This window comes from Symphodus melops, assembly GCF_947650265.1.
Source record: "Symphodus melops genome assembly, chromosome: 4".
Classification (NCBI taxonomy): domain Eukaryota; kingdom Metazoa; phylum Chordata; class Actinopteri; order Labriformes; family Labridae; genus Symphodus; species Symphodus melops.
The window spans coordinates 21,473,719-21,495,134 of record NC_136694.1 but is presented as its reverse complement, the minus strand read 5'-3'; the positions used below and the strand labels follow the sequence as shown (position 1 = coordinate 21,495,134).

Below are 21,416 nucleotides of genomic sequence, written 5' to 3'. Positions count from 1 at the left end.
CAATCACTAGTGCCACTGACTTGGGTTGGCAATAAAACACTTTTTTTTTTTAAATCTCACAGCATGCGCTGACGGATATTTTGGAAAAAACTGCTCCTTCCCCTGTAAGTGTAAAAATGGAGCCAGCTGTGATCCGGTCACAGGGAGCTGTCGCTGTCCACCAGGGGTCAGTGGGGATTTGTGCCAAGATGGTGAGTTTATCCCACACAGTAGGGTTAGATTTTTAATGAAAGTAAAGCAAACAATGAAAACTAAATTGTCAAAAAAAAAATTATAAATTCAAAGAAAAAGGCTTCACAAAAAAAAACACAACTAACTGACGCTTACTTAATGAAACTCAAATGATTAATTTATCATTTCATTTCATACTCATGCAGAGTTCTTGTTATGGGTATGAAATCCATCTGCCACTTAGTTTTGTTAGCTGAAGCTGTTTTACAACAGCTCAGTTTATCCTTTGTACTCTCTCTGAATCCATTTTAAAATGGTATTTCTCTGCACAATATAAAATGCACAGTTGATTTTTCTGGGCGTTTTGAGTCGTTATCCCTGAGAAAAACATTGAAACTAAGGTTTAAAAAAATTCCAAACAAGATAAAAACTAATGACCAATCTTGTGAGACACAGCTTTTAATTTCTTAATCTTGATCTTTTGTTGTTTTCTTAAGTTTACTTTGAGTTGTTTTCCCTGTACAGGCTGTCCGAAAGGTTTCTATGGAAAGCAGTGTAATAAGAAGTGTAACTGTGCCAACAACGGCCGCTGCCATCGGACTTACGGAGCCTGTCTGTGTGATCCTGGACTCTACGGTCGCTTCTGCCACCTCCGTAAGACAAAACTTAGCCTTGAACCTTACCGTCAGGATTATAAAAACACTCATTGACTTACTGTGTTTTTACACCATGAAAGCATCAGTTTACATTTAAACAAGCAAGTCATCTTTATTGTCAATTTTGCCATACGTACTGGACATAGAGAAAAAGTGTTTCCCTCACAATCATGGTGCAAACTGCAATTGTATAAAAAAAGAAAAGAAAAGCCAATAAGAATATATGATGTTCTTGTATTGTGGCTGTGATTGATCATGTTTCTCTTATTGAACTGTTCTGTGTAAAATCATCCCTCCTCTGTCTCTTCTGTCTCCTCCTCCAGCTTGTCCTAAGTGGACTTTTGGCGCGGGCTGCTCCGAGGAGTGTCAGTGTGTCCAGCAGAACACACTTGAGTGTCACCGTCGCCATGGCACATGTGTGTGTAAACCTGGTTACCAGGGCAACACCTGCAAGGAAGGTAAGTGCAAGGTCGTGATGCTCTGCTCGAACGACTCCGTTTGTATTTACTGAAGTGTGTCTTCAAACAAACAAAGAACAAAGTGTTTAACCTTAACACAAGAGAACAGCAGAACACGTCAACAGTCCAGGACTCCTCGCTTGATGCAGTGGCTTGTAGCTTTGCATGACAACAACAACAAACTTCATTTATAGGGCACTTTTCTTTTTTCATCTTGAAAGTGCTGCACTGCTATAAACAAAATCACATAAAGCAAGCCAACAATCATAAAATCAATGCAAATCATAAAAAAACCAAGCCTAAAAAACATCAATAAAACCCATAATTATTACAAAACCACAAACAACAGGACCGTCTTCAAATCTAACGCTCTTTGATAAAAGTGTGTTTGTAGCGTATGCTCACCTGATCCAGAGCTTCAGGGCTTCGTGGTTCCAAGCTTGAGTTGCTATCGCTCAGATTCTTAATGTGTTACACCAGGGGGCCAGCAGACGGCAGGATTCATTTGAGTCAGCGAGCTCTTGTGTTTGAGTAAACTGTAAACGACAGATCAATGCAGCACAAGTTGCAGCAAAGCTTCAGAAGAGACATGTCCGAGTACATCACAAATAAAAGCTGCAATCAAGTGTCCCGTGTCGAAAATAATATGATGTCCAAACCTCAGTGTATGTTTTCAGTGTGTGTGCAACACTCGGACGATCCGAAAGTGCCTCAGACCTTTACACGTTTATAGAATGAGTCGGTCAAGAACTGCTCTGTTTAGTTCTCTTTCCCGCTCTGTCTCCCAGAATGTACCCCCGGATCTTACGGAGCCGGCTGTGAGAGGAAGTGCTCCTGTCCACCTGGAGTGTCATGTGATCACGTGACTGGAGAGTGCCAACGGAAATGCCCTCCTGGCCTCCATGGAGAGACCTGTGATCAGGGTAGGAAACCCTGCAGCAGACACACTATGCTTGAGCTTCAAGTTTTTTCGTTGTCTTCAGTTATATAAGTACATTTCTCTCGTGTGTCTCGTGTCAGACTGTCCAGACGGCAGGTTTGGAGCAGGCTGCGTGCATCCGTGTAACTGCACAAGCGCCCCATGTGACAAAATGACGGGACAATGCAAGTGTCCAGCCGGGACGACAGGCGATCACTGCGAGAACTGTGAGTGCAGATGTTTGTATTTACATGTGAGTGCTAAATTACTGCAGACATCCCCATAATAAATGTGTAACAAACATGAATATATCTTCTTTTGGAATAACAGTGTGTCCTGATGGTTTCTGGGGTGTGGGCTGCAGACTCACCTGCCCAGTGTGTGAGAACAGAGGCGTGTGTGATAAACACAACGGGTCGTGCATCTGTGCTCCGGGGTTCATGGGCAGACACTGCCATAACAGTGAGTATTAACACTGGGCATCCTTAGTTACCATAGCAACATGCATTAACAGTGAGCCCACCAAGGACGATGGCAGCTCTGTGGAGTATGGAAATTTTTGCAGCGGTGCAGTTTGGACGAGAAATAAAGCGACTTGTCAGAAGACTGAGGAGAAATGTTTCTCTGAAGGGATTGGTTAAAACGCCTCAGCTGCATTAAAAAAAAAAAAAAAAAAAAAACCAACCTCAAACATGTTTTAGTTTGAAACAAAAACTTTATTCCATTTTAAATAACCGCTGGCTCTGACAGCATCCCTTGACAGCTGAATCAGGAAAAGTGTCATGGGAACTTGCTGTGCTTCCATGAGATCTGGTGGAGTTGGTTATGGTACATTAGTCTTGGCGTTTGAGTTTTTTTTTTCCCCTCGTTTAGCATGCCCGGGTGGACGCTTCGGTCAAGGATGTCTGATGAAGTGTGTGTGCGAGAACAACGCTCGCTGTGACCCTGTGAGTGGGCGGTGTACCTGCGCTCCAGGCTGGACCGGACACCAATGCAGGAAAGGTAACGGTGCTGAAAAACACATTCTTTATCATCTCTTAATGCGATGAGTATTTGTCATGTCTTATATCTGACATCAAATGTGACTCTGCTGCAGCCTGTGATGCGGGACACTGGGGCGCCGACTGTGCTGGAACATGTGACTGTAGAAACGGAGACGGCAGCTGTGACGCTGTGACGGGACAGTGTAACTGTGAGGCCGGATACACCGGGACACGCTGCCATCAGAGTATGTTCATAAGACTTTCAGTTAAACTTATCAAGTGTTAACAAGCAGTTGAACTTACTGCGTGTGCATCTGTCTTTCATCATAGCTAATTTGAAGTGAATGTTATTGGTATAGCCACAAAGTTTTCCGATCCATAAAGAACTGAAAATACAACAACTTTATTTAACTAGTCCATCAAAGATTACGGTCTGAAGACTGAAACACTGTAAACAAAAAAGTTCAAGCGTAATTAATTGTTTTTTTTTATAGTGCATCATTCTGCAGTGTTGTTCTTAATTCCACCTGTTGATGATGCCTTAATGAAAAATTAAACTCGGCACATTTGATCTGCTCTTTATCTTGACTTGATCCAATCTTTTAGTGTGTAGGATTTGTTTGTTTTCGTTTGCAACATTGACCAAGAATGATCTTAAACATGACATCACCAGTCTCTAGGTTTAAACGGTGTGCACGTGTGTGTGTGTGTGTTTAATTCCCCCCAGAATGCCCAGCAGGTATGTTTGGTCTCGGCTGCCGCCATCATTGTCAGTGTGATAACAAGGCGTTTTGTGACCATGTGAGCGGAGCTTGTACCTGCCTGGTGGGATGGACCGGAACCGTCTGTGAAAAACGTATGCTCCTCAATCACAAAGTCAAATTCAGTTAGAAATATAAATACATGCTCCTAACATGTGGTTTCTTTTGCATGTGTGTATTTCAGCGTGTCCTCAGGGTTTCTACGGGCTCGACTGTCAGGTGAAGTGTTTGTGTCTGAATGGCGGGAGCTGTGACCACGTGAGCGGAGTTTGCTCCTGTCCTGCTGGCTGGATCGGCTCGTTCTGCAACCTGAGTGAGTGACAGGTTCACCACAGAGAGTTAGACAGTGGACAGGTGCTGGCTTCGCTCCTGATTTATGAAAAGTTCAATGAGAGGCTCTGGTGGTCCATAACAGGACGTACATGTAGCAGCATCGTAGCACAGAGAGCATCTTTGTGTCTGTGACTCATCGTGGAACAAAACTTGCTTGGTTTCAGAGTTATTTGGGAAAACCCAGCTCAGTCACACATGAGAAAGTGGCGCTCTGATCATTTTCCAGACTCTGGAATTTCCACTTTTGATCAGAAGAGTTCATGAGGAGGTAATCAGATTGTTTTCCCTTCTCATGGCAGCGTGCCCGACCGGTTCCTTTGGGGACGGATGTAACCAAACCTGTAGTTGCCGTAACGGTGGCATCTGCCACCCGGCCACTGGACAGTGTGTGTGCACGCCGGGCTGGACAGGACCCAACTGCACAGAAGGTCAGTAAACGCATCACACACACGAAAGAGATCATATATACGACAGATTGATTCAGGGTAACAGGATGGTTGTGTACGCGTTTGTTTCTCCCAGAGTGCCCTGCAGGCTTTTATGGCGCTGACTGTCGGCAGCACTGCTTGTGTCAGAACGGAGCCACCTGTAACAAAACCAACGGAAAGTGTACATGTGCCAAAGGATGGATGGGTGCAGCGTGTGAACTGGGTAAGAATCAAAGATTCTGAGAGAAAGAATTTGCACAGAAATCACCTTTACATGGATCACTGAACAAAAAATATTGAAAACAGCGTCAATCATATCATATACTCAGAACAGGGATCAAGTGAAAGTCTAACTCTTTTTATTAGTCACACTTTTTACCTCTTTTAATTACAGTTCAAAGAGTAAGCACACCTGCTTCTTGTCATAGTTGTTTTTTTAAATATTCATCCTCCAACATTTATGCAGCAGTGTGATCTTCACAAATATGAAAAAAAAAACATATTTCTTTTAACATCATCTACTGCTGCATTTTATTCTCAACATGCAGAAACATGTGCATGTCTTCTAATTTGATGCGTTCGATGTTTCTCTCGTCCTCTGTTTTTTTATATTAAAAGTTGTCAAGTTTTAAACTGATTTAAAGCTTTCAGGTTTTTGTTTTTCCTCAGCTGACGTCATGTTATACACGTATTGACAAATAATGAATATGTTCATTTCTTCTTAATTCTGCTATTTTGTAGATGAATGATCAGAGCTATGCTGTGTGGTTGTTTCTCTCAGGACATACAGTAGACTGAGTTCAGTCTGCTGCCTGAGCTCATCTGGTTTTACCCAGCGTCTGGCACAGATTGTTTCTGCACCACAGAAGCTCCGCTCTGTAAAATCTCTGTTGACCTGCCGATGACTTTCTCTCTTCTGAGCTCCACATCACACTCTATCCTCCCTCTGTGACTGTTACAACGTCTGTCTGTGCCGCTGCCAGGACCCTCTGCGAACTCAGGAAACCTCTAATCCTGTCACTGGAACGTCTTTACACACTGAACTCTGCGGCTCCTCGCCCTCAATGCTGCCTCTCTACTTTATCAAACTATAAATGAAGGGGAGAAAAAAACGTGCTGCAGGCCACAGCAGGAATAGGGAACGGCAATATTTGCTTTTTGTATATGAGTCAAATGATGTCTCTGTTGTCTTCGGGTTGTCTTACGTGTGTGTCTCTGCTGTGTGTTTTCAGAGTGTGCAGCGGGGCGGTTTGGAGAGGACTGTCAGGAGCAGTGCGAGTGTGAGAATGGCGGGCAGTGTGACAGACAGACGGGACAGTGCAGCTGCAGCTCCGGCTGGATCGGAGGGCGCTGTGAGAAAGGTTAGAGAGTGAGCAAAAAAACCCCCCAAAACAATCATCACCTCAGGGGAGCAGCTCGCACGCTGAAAACTGCACAACCTGCTAATGTGTGTGTGTGTTTTCATTAACCTCCACTTTTCACCTTTCAGCTTGTGAACCTGGACTTTTTGGTGTGGCCTGTGAGGAGCGATGTCAGTGTGCGCACGGAGTTTCTTGTCATCACATCACAGGAGAGTGTCAGTGTCCGCCCGGCTGGAGAGGAAAACTCTGTGATAAAGGTACAGACACTCAGGTGCTCCTGCAACCTCTGCTACACTGAGTTTAACTTTAAAAAAAACTGCTCATATATATATGCAGATTTATTTTACTCATCTTCACGTGTGAGCTACTGTAAAGGAAATCTAACTTGATGCATTTATTATCTTTATAATATCTCATTGTAACACACGCTCATTTATTTTCTCTTCGTTTTGTCTTTGCTAATACGTCTTCTTTGAATGTACATAAAAAAAATTTAAAAAAACACTGAGCCCATCTGTGCTGCTCCTTCTGAGATTTTATTCCATTTTTTTCCCTTTTCTTTGATCCTAATAGAGGATCTTTGGACAGGGTGTATTTAAAATGGACATAACTTACAGGTGGTCACAGTAACAAGTGTTTAAAAAAATTAAACACAAAAAACACTGAGATAAACAACTTAATTACAAAATATGACTGTTCTCTTATGAAATGCATTTGAATATTTTTTTGTGTGGGACTTCCTGCCTTTTTACTGAGAAAATAATAATAAACTTGATTCAAATCTATAGATTACAAAGTGACAAAGAATTAACTAACAAAACAAACTGGTTTCATAAAGCTCCAGCGATCTTTTCTATGTGTCTCCTGTCAGCGTGTTTGCCAGGTACGTTTGGAAAAGGCTGCATGCAGCGCTGCAGCTGCGCTCAGGGAACATCCTGCCACCATGTCTCCGGAGACTGCGGCTGCCCTGCTGGATTCACAGGAAACGGCTGCGAACAGAGTGAGTGAAATTCTGCTCTTGAATGATGATGCATTTTTTTAGACTCATTCTTGAAACATTCACTTATATATTTATAACGCATCAGGAAGCAAGAAACACTCCCCAACAGACCTACAGACATGTGACCCCTCTCCCTCCCTCAGCTTGTCTTCCAGGTACATTTGGACAAAACTGTAACCGGGTCTGTCAGTGCTCTCAGACTAACCAGCTCTGCCACCCAGTGTCCGGATCTTGTTACTGCGCTCCAGGTTTCCAGGGTCCCAATTGTGACCAAAGTATGAAGATTAGCAGATTCTCAAACACATCACATCACACAGTGGAAATGAAAGAGGTTTTAAACGTGCTGAATCTCTGCTGTTCCATGTGCATCTTTAGTTTGCAGAGATGGTCATTATGGTCCCAACTGTGAGAGAGAGTGTCAGTGTGAAAACAGAGGAAGGTGTGTTCCCTCCACTGGAGCATGTGAGTGTCCTGCAGGATTCATGGGAGCAAGCTGCAATATCAGTGAGTCTGTATGGAACTGCATTTTTAAATGAGCTTGTTAAGAATGACAGTATTGGGTCATAATCTCTTGGTGTGTGTGTGTGTGTGTGTGTGTGTGGCAGCGTGTCCTGCTGGACGATACGGAGTCGACTGTGCTCAGGCAGCACTGTGCAGAGATGGAGCTCAGACTGATCCAATCAGTGGGCGCTGTGTGTGTGAAGCAGGAAGCAGAGGAGACAGCTGTGGAAAAGGTGAGGAGACTGTACTTATTTTGATACATTTACATTTGTATATTCATATTCATATTTAGTTGATTTTTTGGTGGTATTTTTACAGTAGTAATGGCACTTTGTTGGAATCAAAGGTATTACTGAATGATGGCTCTCTTTCCACAAATAAGTGATTTATTTAGTGATTTTATTTGAAAGTGTATGTATGTGTGTATATATATGTATATATACATACATACGTAATTGTATGAGAAAATATATTTACAATCAAAAACATGTTGTGAGGAAACAGATCTGAAGGAACAGGCCAGTTTCAGTCAGAACTTCTTTATACATCTAAAGTATGTGTATTACAGAGCTTGTGCTAATAAAACAATAATAATGACACCCCTTCCAAGCTCTGCCTGTCTTAAACCTGCTCCTAAAGAGTGCTGGTGAAGCTCCAGTCACCATCAATCATGTGATTTACTGTTTCAAAAAGTCACCCGAGCCTCTAACCACCAGGAGCGGATGTAAAATAACTACACGATGTTTTATCTGTGACCACTTGACCTTTAAGAGTAACTACAGATCTCTGTAATCATTTCGAAGTTCAGACTTCTCTGTGCAGGTTTTCATTAGTGTCATGCAGACTCTCTCCTTACTATGAGGGATTGTGTAGTTCAGCCAGGACAGCAAAGAGCTCCTACTGAAGGAACAAAACATGCTGCGAAGGAACGGTAGATTTTAAATCAGCAAGAAGTTTGTAACGGGAGTGACCCAACTTTTTGTGATCTTGTGTTTGTATGATTTGAAGGAGAAGCAGAATGTTTCTTTTTTTTTATCAATCATGTTTGTGTGTTTGGTCCTCAGGCTGCCCTCCAGGCTGGTTTGGGGCTGACTGTGTCCAGCGTTGTAACTGCAGTAATGGAGGCGTTTGTGACTCTGCTTCTGGAAACTGTTCCTGTGGTCTGGGCTGGACTGGTGCACGCTGTGAAAAAGGTGACAACACGCACTCTGTTTCCTACTGCAGACATGTTTGCTTCTGTTCTATTACTTTCCTAATCAGGCTGAGAGAGTCAGACATGGTGTAAGTTATGTTTTTATTTTTATTTTTTGTCCTCCAGAATGCCCTGCAGGCAGATTTGGTGCAAACTGCCAGCTGACATGTAACTGTCAAAATAACAGCACGTGTGACAGAGTGACAGGGACGTGTCAGTGTGGGCCAGGATGTTACGGACATCTGTGTGAACACGGTGAGAACTGAGCAGAATCAGAATATACATGAGCGACGTGGTTAATTTGAGCCCACAGATCACTGATAATAATTCAGTTTGAGCAAGGTTTCTTAAAGCTACACTTCCCAGCTGTTTAGTGAAATAGGGTTAGGGTTATATTTTTAAAGACGAGAGCTTTTTTAAAGATTGACAACCTCAGTAAAAAAAACCCAAAAGAGTAATCGATGAAAGAAGAAGAGGAGAAAACTACAAGTGGTTAGAACATGATTCAAATCATTATTTAGTGATTCACCAAAAGAGACAAAAGGATTAGAAGAGAAATTATATCAGTGTGACTGTAGTAGATTTGAGTCTTCTAAACATATCTCTGGTTTTATTTTTGTTATTTTGGTTTATCTTTTAATTTAAAAAGAAGCTTAGCCTGTCAAGTATGAAGTAAAAGGGAATGTACGACCTCAATAACATTATTTAATGCTGAGCCCTGTGTGGCATTACAGTGACATTAGTACTTAGAACACTGCAGAATCCTGACTACGTTTAGAGATGTGAACACTTGTTTATGAATCCATATAGAACATGCTGAAGTATGACAGTCAGCTCTAAATCCTGTTGTTTGTCTCTCTGGTCTTCAGCTTGTCCTCCTGGTCTCCACGGCCCGCTGTGTCAGCAGCAGTGTGACTGTATGAACGGAGCATCCTGTCACCCTGTGACGGGACACTGCGTCTGTCCTCCAGGACAACACGGCTCCCGCTGCCACAGAGGTGAGTCTGTTCTCTGACCATTCACCCTAATTAAAAACAGGATTTTTTTTTTTTTTTAATTCTCTGTTTGTGATCATATTCTCTCTCTCTCTCTCTCTCTCTCTCTCACTCAGTGTGTGAACAGGGTACTTATGGCCTCGGCTGTTCAAAGGTGTGCGACTGTGAGGACGACGCTCCGTGTGACCCTGTAACAGGAAAATGTTTATGCTACTCAGGAAAGACTGGACCAAGATGTGACAGCGGTAATACTCTGTTGATTTTCTACCTCTACCAACATGCAGAGGCTGCCCTCTCAGTAAACAGTAGGGGCGTGGTCAAACATTTATTCTAACTGCATTTAAAGACACATTCACAGCCTTTTCTTAGCGAGCTGAGCTCTACCAGTTATACCACATCCATTTTTACCAGGCTGCAACAAAAAATATTTATTTATTTTTTAAGTAATTTTTTTCTGCTGTTTATATTTTTTTCAACTGCAGAAGTTGCAGCTTGCTTTATGCTAAGCTAATCAACGTGAGCTTCAAATATATAGAGCACAGTTCCCAAATGTCAAAATCCATTTTAAAAAGTTTCACTATATCTGTTTTAAGTTTTCTAAGCCGTACATTTTTGTGATTTCTTCAGAATGCAGAGCGAATCATTATGGTCCAGACTGTGCAGAAACCTGCGAGTGTGAAAACGGGGCCCAGTGCGACCCACGCAACGGCCGCTGCACCTGCTTGCACAGCTGGATTGGACTTCACTGTCAAGAAGGTGCAGTAATGACCAACTAACATGACTGACACACATATATCCCTGCTGCCTTTCTCTCTGTTCATCATTTCACACACGGCGGGCAGGTGAGAAGCCCTGCTGAATCAGGAGTCAGAACAGAAAAGACGATTCAGCCGACTCTGAGAAAAACAAGAAACCACAACTAGTTAAAGTGCTGACCCTGTTCACTTCTCGTCTGTGTTTGCAGAGGTCGCACTTTCTCTGATTCAATATGAACGTTTGCTGAGCTTGACTCACACCTCTTTGTTTGTGTGTGTGTGTGTGTGTGTGTGTGTTTCCTCAGGTGGACCTCCTAGACTCTCTGAAAGCAGCAGCAGAGGAGAAACACAACGTGACAACTCATTATAGCACCTGGAAGACGAAAAACTGGAACAGATCAGCTTATTTTATTGAAGGGACTCAAGTGAGTGAATGCAAGTTGTAGCGGGCAGCTGGACAACCTACATGGAAGAAAAAAAAAGACTCTGATGAGAACTGCAGTTTCATGTTTGGACCCGGGCTGGATCTGACTTCTAAGTTTTCACTGGCAGGATTGTCATCTGGACTCTTAAAGCTGGTTTCGTCTGTCAGACCTCGCCAGTACATCATCACCATCTTACAAAGTGGAACATCAGACCCACAGAGTGCAGTGTGACGACACTGTGGTTGTACTGCACTTTGAAATTTTGTTTAATATTTTGTCCTCAAAAACCTTTAACACGTACTGTATAAATAATCTTTTTTTTTTTTATAAAGATAAAATGAAACCTCTAACAGTGAGGTCATCACAGAAACCATATTTGGTATATAATGAAGTGCTTCCTTCATTACAATGGTGCTTAATCGTACGACACAACAAGATATGTTTAATGATTCCAAGACGTTTATCATATAAAATCATTGGGCAAAAACTGTTATTAAATGTCTAAAAAGGAAAAGCTGGACTTGAATAGTTCAATATAGTGTCCATTAAGATAACATCAAGCTTTCATTTGCACCTTGTCCCGGGTTAAGTGTCGAAATATTTTCATTTGAGTTGATTTTGTGTATAAGTTGCTTCATATTTATATCATATTTGTCACAGTTTTTCCACATTTAAATATCATTCATGTTTAAAATGAATCTTTTGTTTTCATATGGATGAAAGACAGATCTACAGTCCAAGTAAAAACCACAAATGTAGTTTGCACACGTGAATCCCATTAAAGATAGACGCACACACTCACACACACACAAAGGCTTGTTGACCATTCTTATTTTATCATTATTTCATTTTCATTAAAGATCAAAGCTGTACATCCTGTTTAAATTCTGATTCAAGCACAGTGCAGATAGCAACGCCTGCGAAAAAGAAACAAAAGAAAAAAAAGAGAAGAAAAAAAAAAAAAGGCAGAGGTGATCACAACCAGAAATCTATGTACAATAAGGTCAAACTATGTACAGGAGACACCAGGCTTTCATGACGTCATCTTCAGAGTGAATTCAGCCCTCTGTTTCATTCGCCTCACAGCATTCCTCACCATCTTCATAATGCATACAACACAAAGAGGGACTTCTTTTCGTCAGTCTCAAAATCAACACAACACTGATAGGAAAAATGCAGCATGATGAAAAATAAAAACTGTTCTTTGAATTATCTCGACTGCATTCAAGGCTAAAACATAAAAATATATTCTCTGTTTAACCCAAACCCCCTCTGTAAAATAAGCTCCACCGGTCTGTGGCTCTGGTTTCATCTCTGAACTAGTCACTTTGAATGGTAGAACAGCGAATCTGATGAAACTTTGAACACTTTAAAGCATGATTTCATTACACAGGCAAGGACACCGGGTGACCACACGTCAGCCTTAAAACACGACCACATAGTTCTACAACATGCAGAATCCTTGAAACACCACGAGATGTTTGTGGGGCAGGTCAGCACCATGTGAAATCACTCTGACGGTCAAACTAAATCCACAGCGATATCGTTAGAAAGGACATGTTTGACATTTTTGGAAAGAGAACCGTTTGCTTTCTTGCTGAGAAAGAAGATAAATCCACTCTCATTTCTGTAAGCTACAAGCTCACTTAGCTTAGAATAGAGACTGGAGAAGTGGAATCGGTTAACCTGGCTCTGTTTAAAGGTAACACAAGTTCCCACGTGTAGCCTAAGCCAACTATAGATGATTGGTTTCATCATGCAAGAAACAAAGTGGAAAAACAACAATGTGCTGTTACAATTCTCCGTTGAAAACCCCCCCCCCCCCAAAAAAAAAGCTCTGCTGCCCTCTGTTGTTTCACTCATGTTAAATTTGTCAGGGCCTTAAACCAACAAATTGCATTCCAGGATTCCAGTCAGAGTATATTGTAGAAATATATTGTATATTTGCTGAAAAAAAGTTGAAATATCTTTAGTATCTTCTAATTCTATTTTTGAAAACGACATTTCGACTTTGCAGCTAGAAGAAGAAACAGTGACAGCTTTTCGTACAGACAACTAATCATCTACCTGATATCACAGAAGGTTTGGGCAACTGAAACTCCCTAAACTCCCTAATTTTTCTCCTTTCCATCACTTCCAATAAGCTAAGTGTTGACATTATCTTTGGCTAATTGTTACAGTAAAAAGTAAAGTAAGAAAAAAAAGCTAAGCTAACAGACTGACACAAAACAAGACTATTTCTTGGTTGGGTTTCCGCTGGTTCTCTGCAAAGTAACAAATAATCTGGTAAGTGGAGACATTAAAATGTTTTTACACTTTGGTTTAGGTCCAAATAAAACACACAACATATCCCTGGTTAACTAGCGAGCTTAGTGAAAACAGCAAGTATGGATTTTGCCACCTTAGGACAGTCATGCTAGCATTTTCCCCTCATCTTTCAGTCTTCATGCTAAGCTAAGTTGGCCAGCTGAAAAAGCTCTATTCTAACATACAGATATGTCTGATATAAATCTTTTTCTTTTAACTCTAGACAAGAAAGCGAGAAAGTGTTCTTCCCATAATGTTGAACTGGCCCTTTAAGTCTCACACTTCCTCCCGTCTCCCTGCAGATAAAAACATTGTGAAAAAAAGAACTTCACAAATGATTTGAATTTTCTTTGCTTATCTTTTTTTTTTGTCTTCTCTGAAAACATCATCTTGCACCGACATTATTCACTCAGTCACAGCAAAACCAAAATGTATACTTGAACAGTTTATACAACAGGCTAAAGCAAGAGACACACACACACACACACAGACACAAACAGGATCAACAGCGGGGTCATTGAATCACTCGTTTAAAATCGCCTGTAACGCTCATTAACCAACCTCAGAGTAACGCTTGCATTGATTATCTCCTCCTTTAAATAAGAAGCTCTAAATCTCATTCACGCTCCTCACTCGCACTAATATGAGTTTTATTAATCTGGTTTTTTTTTTGTTGCTATGATTAAAAACTTCTTCAGCTGTTGGTTAAGATTTCTTATCTACACGTGTTAGTAAGCGGAGTAGCATCACCTTGTTTGTCCCGTTGGATTTGTACCGTAGGCTGGGTGAAGAAGAGGGTCCATGCTTCGAGGATGTATCACATGCTATCCATTTGTGCTTTAGTCACAGTAAGAGAGCACCCAAAGGTGAGAGAATGATATAGGGTGGTGTCAAAAAAGTTTTTGCGATAATACTTCTGACATGTCTCAGGTTGTACGTCTCCTGAAACGAACCTTACCGATCCTAAAGCAGGAAGCTGTACTACGCATTCTGGATATGAAGGACGTATTTGTTTATCAGTATAACAGCATCGTCAAGTAAAGATATATATGGAGTAAAGTCCATACCATAGATAGATAGAACAAGCTGGACAGCACATGCGTTAAGATGAGTTTCTATAATCTTGCAGGAAGTGAGAGTGAAACACTCAATGATGAAGAAGAAGAAGAAGATCATCTTTGGCTCGAGCCACGCTAGAATGTCACTGGTCCTTCCCAGTGTCCACACATGAACGAAAGACAGACGAGTAAATACGACCTCCTGACCGTGTGCACGCCAACGCATGACTAAAAAACCACCTGCTCTGTTCCCTGAGCTGCCGCCGCCCACTGATTCAACTGGAAACACCGCCTCTTCATCACACATATCAGTGTGCCCGTGTTTACAGGGGACACACGGCCAGGCGGGCGAGATAAGAGGGGGCAGCCATCTACGCTGAAGCCCGCAGCACAGTCTGATGAAAACTGTAAATAAGGCAAAATGCTTGAGCACTAATATGATCATGCAGGAGTATCCATTAGACGTGGAGCCAGCAGTGATATGGCCACTTTCTGTTCGGTTAATCCTCAGCCTGGAAACAGGGAACAGAAGCCTGGGAGCACAGTGAAAAAAAATCTCTCTAATCTGCATTTGAATTCCCGCCACTTCAATTAGGATGAACAAATTACTAATCTCTTCAGTGGCAGACAAGTTGCCCTGACAAGTTGGCCGGTGCCCCTGACTCGTCATGACATACTGTACTCTCACGGGTCGGGATAGAAGAGCACCCCCCCCCCCCCCCCCCCCCCCCTCCCCTCCAGGAGTGTCAGAGTGTCAGGCTAAAATCAAACATCCCGCCAGTGATGACAAAGAGGGAGGATGAGGAGAGGGAATCACCAGGAGGCGATATGAATCTATAGTGCAATGGCTGTGAGATATGACTACTGTAATCCCCGCCCTCTTCCCTCCTTGAAACTAGCCTCCATCACCTGTTCTGACCGTACTAAAGTGCTGATTGTTAAAGCCCACAAAGAGGCTTGTACACCGATAATGTTAACAACACAAACAGTTTTTTTTTTTTTCTCCAGAGAAACCTTGACAGACTAAGTACAGTACACACGTGTTTGTAAACACAACGCCCAGAGAACAAATGCATGGCTATGGTACATGTGCAACAGAGTATTCTCCTAGATTCGTACAGTATGAACTTTTTCTTCCTTTGAGTTGCATTCAGTTCTAGAAAATAAAAAGCAAACATTTTAAAAAGAAGAAGAAATCTGGCTGCCAAGCAAGCGTGTGCTTTTTTTTTTTTTTTTTTTTTTTTAAAGATAGTTTTCTCTAAGTTTTTTAAAATATGTTCAGCTGAATTGGATGTATAACTGATTTAAGTATGAGCGCATATCCCTAACCTCTCTTCCACTTTTTGTCTTTCATCGTCAATCCGTTCTTCCCTGTGGAGGTCACTGTATTTTTTCCCCCTTTATCTTATCTTATCCCTGTGACTCTAAATGAGATGCCCTGGGTGGCCTTGGTGTGGCCAGACTCATGCGCCAGGGTCTCACTCAGTAAAAGCTCAAGCAAACAGAGGATCAGGCAAAGGTGGGGCGCTGCAGCTGCAGCCCGGGTGCAGCCCTGCCGGGCGGGGCCGTTCTACACGTTAGGAGCGGTAGTCCTTTTTACTGTACGGCTTGTTCCCCAGGATGCTGTCCACCTCGTGTGTGATGGACGACGACAGCTTTGGAAGAACCTGAGAACGAAGAGAAACAAGAGGAGTGAAAGTGTTCCACAGTCGAACTTCATTGTATTGACTTCCTGTTTCACTTCATCACAAACTAAAAATGCTTTCATCAAAGAGCAACAACTTTACGAGATCGATGTAGCAAAACAACCTCGATACATGTTTTATACACTTTAAGAGACTTTTAGTTTGTGTGCCTTCTTCATGTTAATATACAATGATAATATGACTGCATCATGGGCTTTTCTTTACTCAGGTATGAATAGCAATAAGCCAATTCAAAAAATGTCATCACCAGTAAAGTCCTTTTTTAAAATGATATCAATGATCATAATAATGTGAATACATTATTAAGTACTTATTATACTAGTACATCTGAATATGACTGATATATACTGCTAATCATCAATATTTATGATAAAGTTAAACACTGTATTTTCCTTTAGAGTTAAAAATAACGGCAAAGATCATTTTTAAAAGGATAATGAGTACGAACTAACCCGGGGAGAAAAGACTAAGAACATTTCTTGTGTTTGTCTTCTCTCAGCGAAGACAGAATAAAAAATAAATCAGTGATTCGATGGGAACAGTCTGTCCAGCAGTGGGATTACAACGTGATATTTCCCATTCAAAAGGAAAACTGTGAGGCCCTTGAGAAATGTGAGCTTAGCATTTTCAAACTGAAATATCAATAAAATGTGCTGAGGGCATGAAGCTACACAGTATAACGACATTTAGAATAATAATGTGTGTTCACACACACACACACACACACAGATGGAGGAGAAAGGTGCAGCAGTGCTCTTTACAGCGGGACAGGCATTATGTGAGCAGAGGACGTAAACCCCCACCGGTGGAAAACCCCATTAAAGAAATGCATCTTATCAGGAGAGGAGGAAGTGGCCGTAACTCGTCTCCAATCCCCACGGCAACTGATACTCGGCTGACCTTATTAACTCGGTACAGTGAAGCACCCGAGCGTGAGGCAGCAAACTACCCAAGAGGCCGAGCTGTACCCAGGAGAGGAGGCTGCGTTAGAAACTCGGAGGCACGAAATCGCTGCCTGATGAAAGCGGATGGGTGATATTTTCATATATTACGTCATGGCAGTAAAACAAACACACACACACACACACACACACACACTCACATTGTGTGGCCTCACCTGTATTGCTCCTATGTTCTCCATCAGCTGGTCCGTGTTGGAAGCCCCTAAAAGCACAGAGCTCACCCCCTCGTTCCGTAGACACCACGCTGCAGGAGACCAGTAAACAGCAATGACACACCCACTTCCACTTTGGACACACACACGCACGCACGCACGCACGCACGCACACACACACACACACACACACACACACACACACACACACACACACACACACACACACACACACACACACACACACACACACACACACACACACACACACACACACACACACACACACACACACACACACACACACACACACACACACACACACACACACACACACACACACACAGTCTCGCACATCCCAAACCCTCTCTCTGTCACACACACACACGTTAGTTCCATCCTCTACACATGCCAACCCCTGAGAGCTTGTGCTTCTTTTTCTTCACACAGATGAAAAATGAAAACGCTGCACTCACATCACATGAACACTGTGTAAGAGTCTGCATTCTTGTTTCTCGACTACAGACTGCACTACTAATTTACTCCACTACGAGCACAACTCGCACACTTCACAACCGAGGAAAAGACTCTTGTGAGCAGATTAGAGCATAAAGGGATTGAGAATTTGGCAGTAAAATAAAGTGGGATCGTTGTTCCTAACAAATCTCTCACAAATATGAGGATGTGGAAACAGTAGCATGTCTTAAAGTAGACGGGCCCAGATGTGGAGCTTCCCTCGGGCTGCCGATACCTGCACGTCTAATGATGTATTCTCTCCCTCTCGTGAACATCGAGCGTCAGTGTGCAGCCAGAGGAAGGAAGGAGACTGTCATTGTTATATAGTTTTTATTCAATGCGGAGTGCCACAATGATGTAGGGGACTACACAGTGGACATTAATCTCCTGTGCTGCCTTCAGGAGCGCTCGAAGGATTTATGGTAATTGGTAGTGTCCACTAATGGGCCGTGAAACTGAATCTATGACACTGCATTACTGCGAGAGTGAAAAATCTGCGCTGAGAGGAAAGAGGAAGTCCCGGATTTACTCGCTGCATCCCCGACGTCTGACGCTTTAACAGCCCTCACAGGGGTCAACTTCTCTGGGTCTGCACTTTCTGATTCTCTGCATGGCCCCGGAAGAGAATCGATAGCCGTCACACGCTGGATTTATGAGCCAGATGTTATTTTTATGCTGACGCTGGAAACTACAAATACATGTTAACAGCTGGGGAAACAGCAGAGCTGTTTGTACATAAATTAACTATAAACAACAATGTTTATATTCTTTTTATCTTAATGCAATCAGACAGATGATTTTATGTCGCTTTAATTTTCATCTTTATGTTCTTATTCTATGTTAACCCCCGTTTTTCATTCTAACCCTTTCTTTTTCCATGTCGTGTTTTATTTTTATAACTACAGATGTTACAGGACACACACACACACACACACACACACACGTGACAGCACAACACACAGACGGTCAAAACAGAGCACCGCAGACCTCGGCCCGTCCGAGGCAGAGGGACGGACAGACAGACAGAAAGAGAGAGAGCAGCAGAGTTTATCTGCGTACCGATGGCGAGTTGGGGCAGAGTGCAGCCCAGCCGCTCCGCGATTGCCTGCAGCTCTTTCAACTTCGCCTGCTGACGCCGGCCCTCCTCACTCAAGATCTTGTCCTTCAACCACTGGTAACCCTGTTTGAAAACACAGCACACCTGCTCAAAAACACAGCCCTGCTCACACGGCCGCGCCGCAGCTCCTGTGTCACCAGGGCCTGTTTTTAAACAAGTGACTCTGTCTCCGGCTGCCTAAACTCCAGCCAGGGAAACATGGCCACAGCTACGCTCACCAACACATTGATTATTACTATGAAATAGTGACAAATCTTAGTAGAAAGACAATGTATCCAAACGGACTCTACTTCAGCTGTTTAAGTTATATCTGAGTAAATAAAAAATATATATCTTTATATTACATCACAGATCAGGAATTATTTCATGATGCTTTAAGTTACAAGTTAGAAACCAGGAAGTAAACACCACAAACATCCACAGACAACACTGAACCAAACAGGGAGCAGCACATTCCACATGTCATCAAAGTACTGCACGACACCACAATGGAGAGCGAGTTTTATAATGATGATGATGAGGATGAGGAGTAGTCAGATCTACACACACTGACACACGATCCACAGATGCACAGTATGCCACTTCACTACACGAACACAAGACTGCACCAGGTCAGGTGATCCCTTCTGTTTTAAATGTGTCTATTATGTGTAAACACGAGACTTTGAGCACATCATTTGCTGTAATGTGAAATGTTCCATGTTTCTCATAGTGGAGTGAAAAGTATCAAAAGTTGTGTCTCCTCCTCTTAAATCTTCACTTTCATTAAAAACGTGGCTTCCTTTTTCTGAAAGGAAAACTAAATGTTTCTAACAGTCGAGGGAGATGCTTGTAATATTACTGGATGTCTCTTTTATTAATCAATATGTCCACGTAGTGCACTGCTATTGCTCCGTGTCTGTTCAGTTACATCACATGTATGGTGTGTGATCATGTGTGCTCATTAAAATGTGTAAAGCTGACACCAGCTGGCCAACAGTGTTGTACAGCTCCGGTCATGCCCCCAGCATGGCAATGAAAACGCATGTACGAGGTGTGCACAGAGTTACAGAACCTGAAAGACAAACACACGGTAAACAAACAAACACAAACAAACAAACAAACAAACAACCAGCAAACCAGTAGGGAGTCACAGAACGGTGACACAGATCACAAAGGATCTTTGCAGGATAAAACCAGGAAAACCGAGCGGGGTGCGTCTACCTTCAGAGAAGCCCGAGAGTAGGGAGGCACCCTGCCATCGTATTTCCCTGAGATGATCCCACAGGCCAAGGGTGACCACGTCATGGCCCCCACACCTGAGAGAACAAACACATGTGATCATCGAGGAAAAACATGTCCCTTACTTTAGGAAATCAGAGTTCTTCATTTGTCTGGGAAGAAAAACAGTCTCGGGAACATCACATCCTTCATGCAGAGCTTTAAATCTGTTTGGTGTCTTCTAAACTGCCTGTGTTTGATAATCTGATGGATGTGTTACAAAGGACTTCACACCCCATTGATTCAAATCAATAATACTAGACTGGCTTATTGTAATTTTGCACAATGTGCTTTGAGAACTTACATAAAATTGACTTTAAAAAATGAGATTCTTCTTTTTTTAAGATTTAAAATCGATTCGTAACTTACAACTTTTTTTAATTTAAAAATAAAAAAATTAATACATTTTTTTAGTCATGAGTCATGACCCCAAGAATCTAAATCGAATCAAATGGGGAGGTTTCTTACCCTACACAACACTATAACTTATTTAAAATCTCGTGCTTTGAAAGAAGAGTTCTACAAACATCCTATCATAAGACAAAATCTGATTATGGGTCTTTTATTGACTTATGACTTGCACTCTATTCATTAAATGCGTGCTTGCAAACCTAGCTTGTCTCGTGGGTTTCTTTTTTTTTTTTTTTTAATTACACCACAAAATACTGAAACTGAATTCTTTCTCCATCCATCAGTTTTTCAGAAATACTTAAAAAAAACAACAACACAGATACAAACATCCAACGTAATGCCATCACCTCACATCTGTAGCCCTTAAGTGCCACAACACAGACGCCCACTGACTGTCGATGCAAAGCCACAAATCCATCTCAGCTCACCTATCTTATGAAAGAGCTCGGGGAGCTGCACCTCCACTTTCTCTCTCTGGAACATGTGGTACTCAGCCTGCTCACAGATGGGAGGGATCTGGTTGAACTGTCGTGCCACTGAGTACGCTTCCTGAAAAAAACAAAAACAACAACAACACGATTGTACAGTTATATTTACAATGTACATCATAGATGAAGGGACATATAGAGCACGTCCAAATCCTTGTGATGGAGCAATGAACTCCTCAAGCCATGTTGGACATGTACATTTGCCCTGTTTGTGAAAGTATGCGTGCGTTCTTGCGTTTGTGTCATCTCCACACAAACACTGAGTTTGAGTCTCACCATTATCTCCATTGGACTCCAGCGGGATGTTCCCCAGTACATAGCCATGCCCTGGTTAATCACATGGGTCATTGCTCGAACAGTTTCTGCAAGAAAGAGAAACAGAAAAATATCCAATTATGAAAAAGCATCAATGCCTGAGCCGCCTGTTGTGTTTGCGAAACAGTTATTTTCCCATAGTGCATCCATCCATATCGTCCTCACTTTTCTGCACTTTGCTTCAGG

General features: G+C 42.2%; 2 protein-coding genes across 5 annotated transcripts in view; one reads left to right on the top strand and one right to left on the bottom strand.

Annotated features, from left to right (window-relative positions):
* The window catches only part of megf6b (multiple EGF-like-domains 6b), a 61,799-nt gene extending 46,255 nt beyond the window's left edge, over window positions 1–15,544 (top strand). Inside the window, exons 15-38 of the mRNA XM_079342089.1 lie at window positions 63–191; window positions 697–825; window positions 1,151–1,285; window positions 2,074–2,208; window positions 2,306–2,431; window positions 2,535–2,666; window positions 3,078–3,206; window positions 3,301–3,432; window positions 3,915–4,043; window positions 4,133–4,261; window positions 4,581–4,709; window positions 4,804–4,932; window positions 5,942–6,070; window positions 6,199–6,327; window positions 6,942–7,070; window positions 7,214–7,345; window positions 7,446–7,574; window positions 7,676–7,804; window positions 8,636–8,764; window positions 8,890–9,018; window positions 9,633–9,761; window positions 9,875–10,003; window positions 10,386–10,514; window positions 10,819–15,544. Coding sequence (XP_079198215.1) covers window positions 63–191; window positions 697–825; window positions 1,151–1,285; window positions 2,074–2,208; window positions 2,306–2,431; window positions 2,535–2,666; window positions 3,078–3,206; window positions 3,301–3,432; window positions 3,915–4,043; window positions 4,133–4,261; window positions 4,581–4,709; window positions 4,804–4,932; window positions 5,942–6,070; window positions 6,199–6,327; window positions 6,942–7,070; window positions 7,214–7,345; window positions 7,446–7,574; window positions 7,676–7,804; window positions 8,636–8,764; window positions 8,890–9,018; window positions 9,633–9,761; window positions 9,875–10,003; window positions 10,386–10,514; window positions 10,819–10,883 — 3,050 coding nt within the window. The 3' untranslated portion in view covers window positions 10,884–15,544. The remainder of the gene's footprint in view (window positions 1–62; window positions 192–696; window positions 826–1,150; window positions 1,286–2,073; window positions 2,209–2,305; window positions 2,432–2,534; window positions 2,667–3,077; window positions 3,207–3,300; window positions 3,433–3,914; window positions 4,044–4,132; window positions 4,262–4,580; window positions 4,710–4,803; window positions 4,933–5,941; window positions 6,071–6,198; window positions 6,328–6,941; window positions 7,071–7,213; window positions 7,346–7,445; window positions 7,575–7,675; window positions 7,805–8,635; window positions 8,765–8,889; window positions 9,019–9,632; window positions 9,762–9,874; window positions 10,004–10,385; window positions 10,515–10,818) is intronic.
* The window catches only part of kcnab2a (potassium voltage-gated channel subfamily A regulatory beta subunit 2a), an 83,770-nt gene continuing 74,106 nt past the window's right edge, over window positions 11,753–21,416 (bottom strand). For all 4 annotated transcript variants that reach the window (XM_079342133.1, XM_079342135.1, XM_079342134.1 and 1 more), the window contains 6 exons: window positions 21,192–21,277; window positions 20,856–20,976; window positions 19,960–20,054; window positions 18,699–18,819; window positions 17,127–17,215; window positions 11,753–15,970 (listed from right to left, as the gene is read on the bottom strand). In XM_079342133.1, coding sequence (XP_079198259.1) covers window positions 15,881–15,970; window positions 17,127–17,215; window positions 18,699–18,819; window positions 19,960–20,054; window positions 20,856–20,976; window positions 21,192–21,277 — 602 coding nt within the window. In that variant the 3' untranslated portion in view covers window positions 11,753–15,880. The remainder of the gene's footprint in view (window positions 15,971–17,126; window positions 17,216–18,698; window positions 18,820–19,959; window positions 20,055–20,855; window positions 20,977–21,191; window positions 21,278–21,416) is intronic.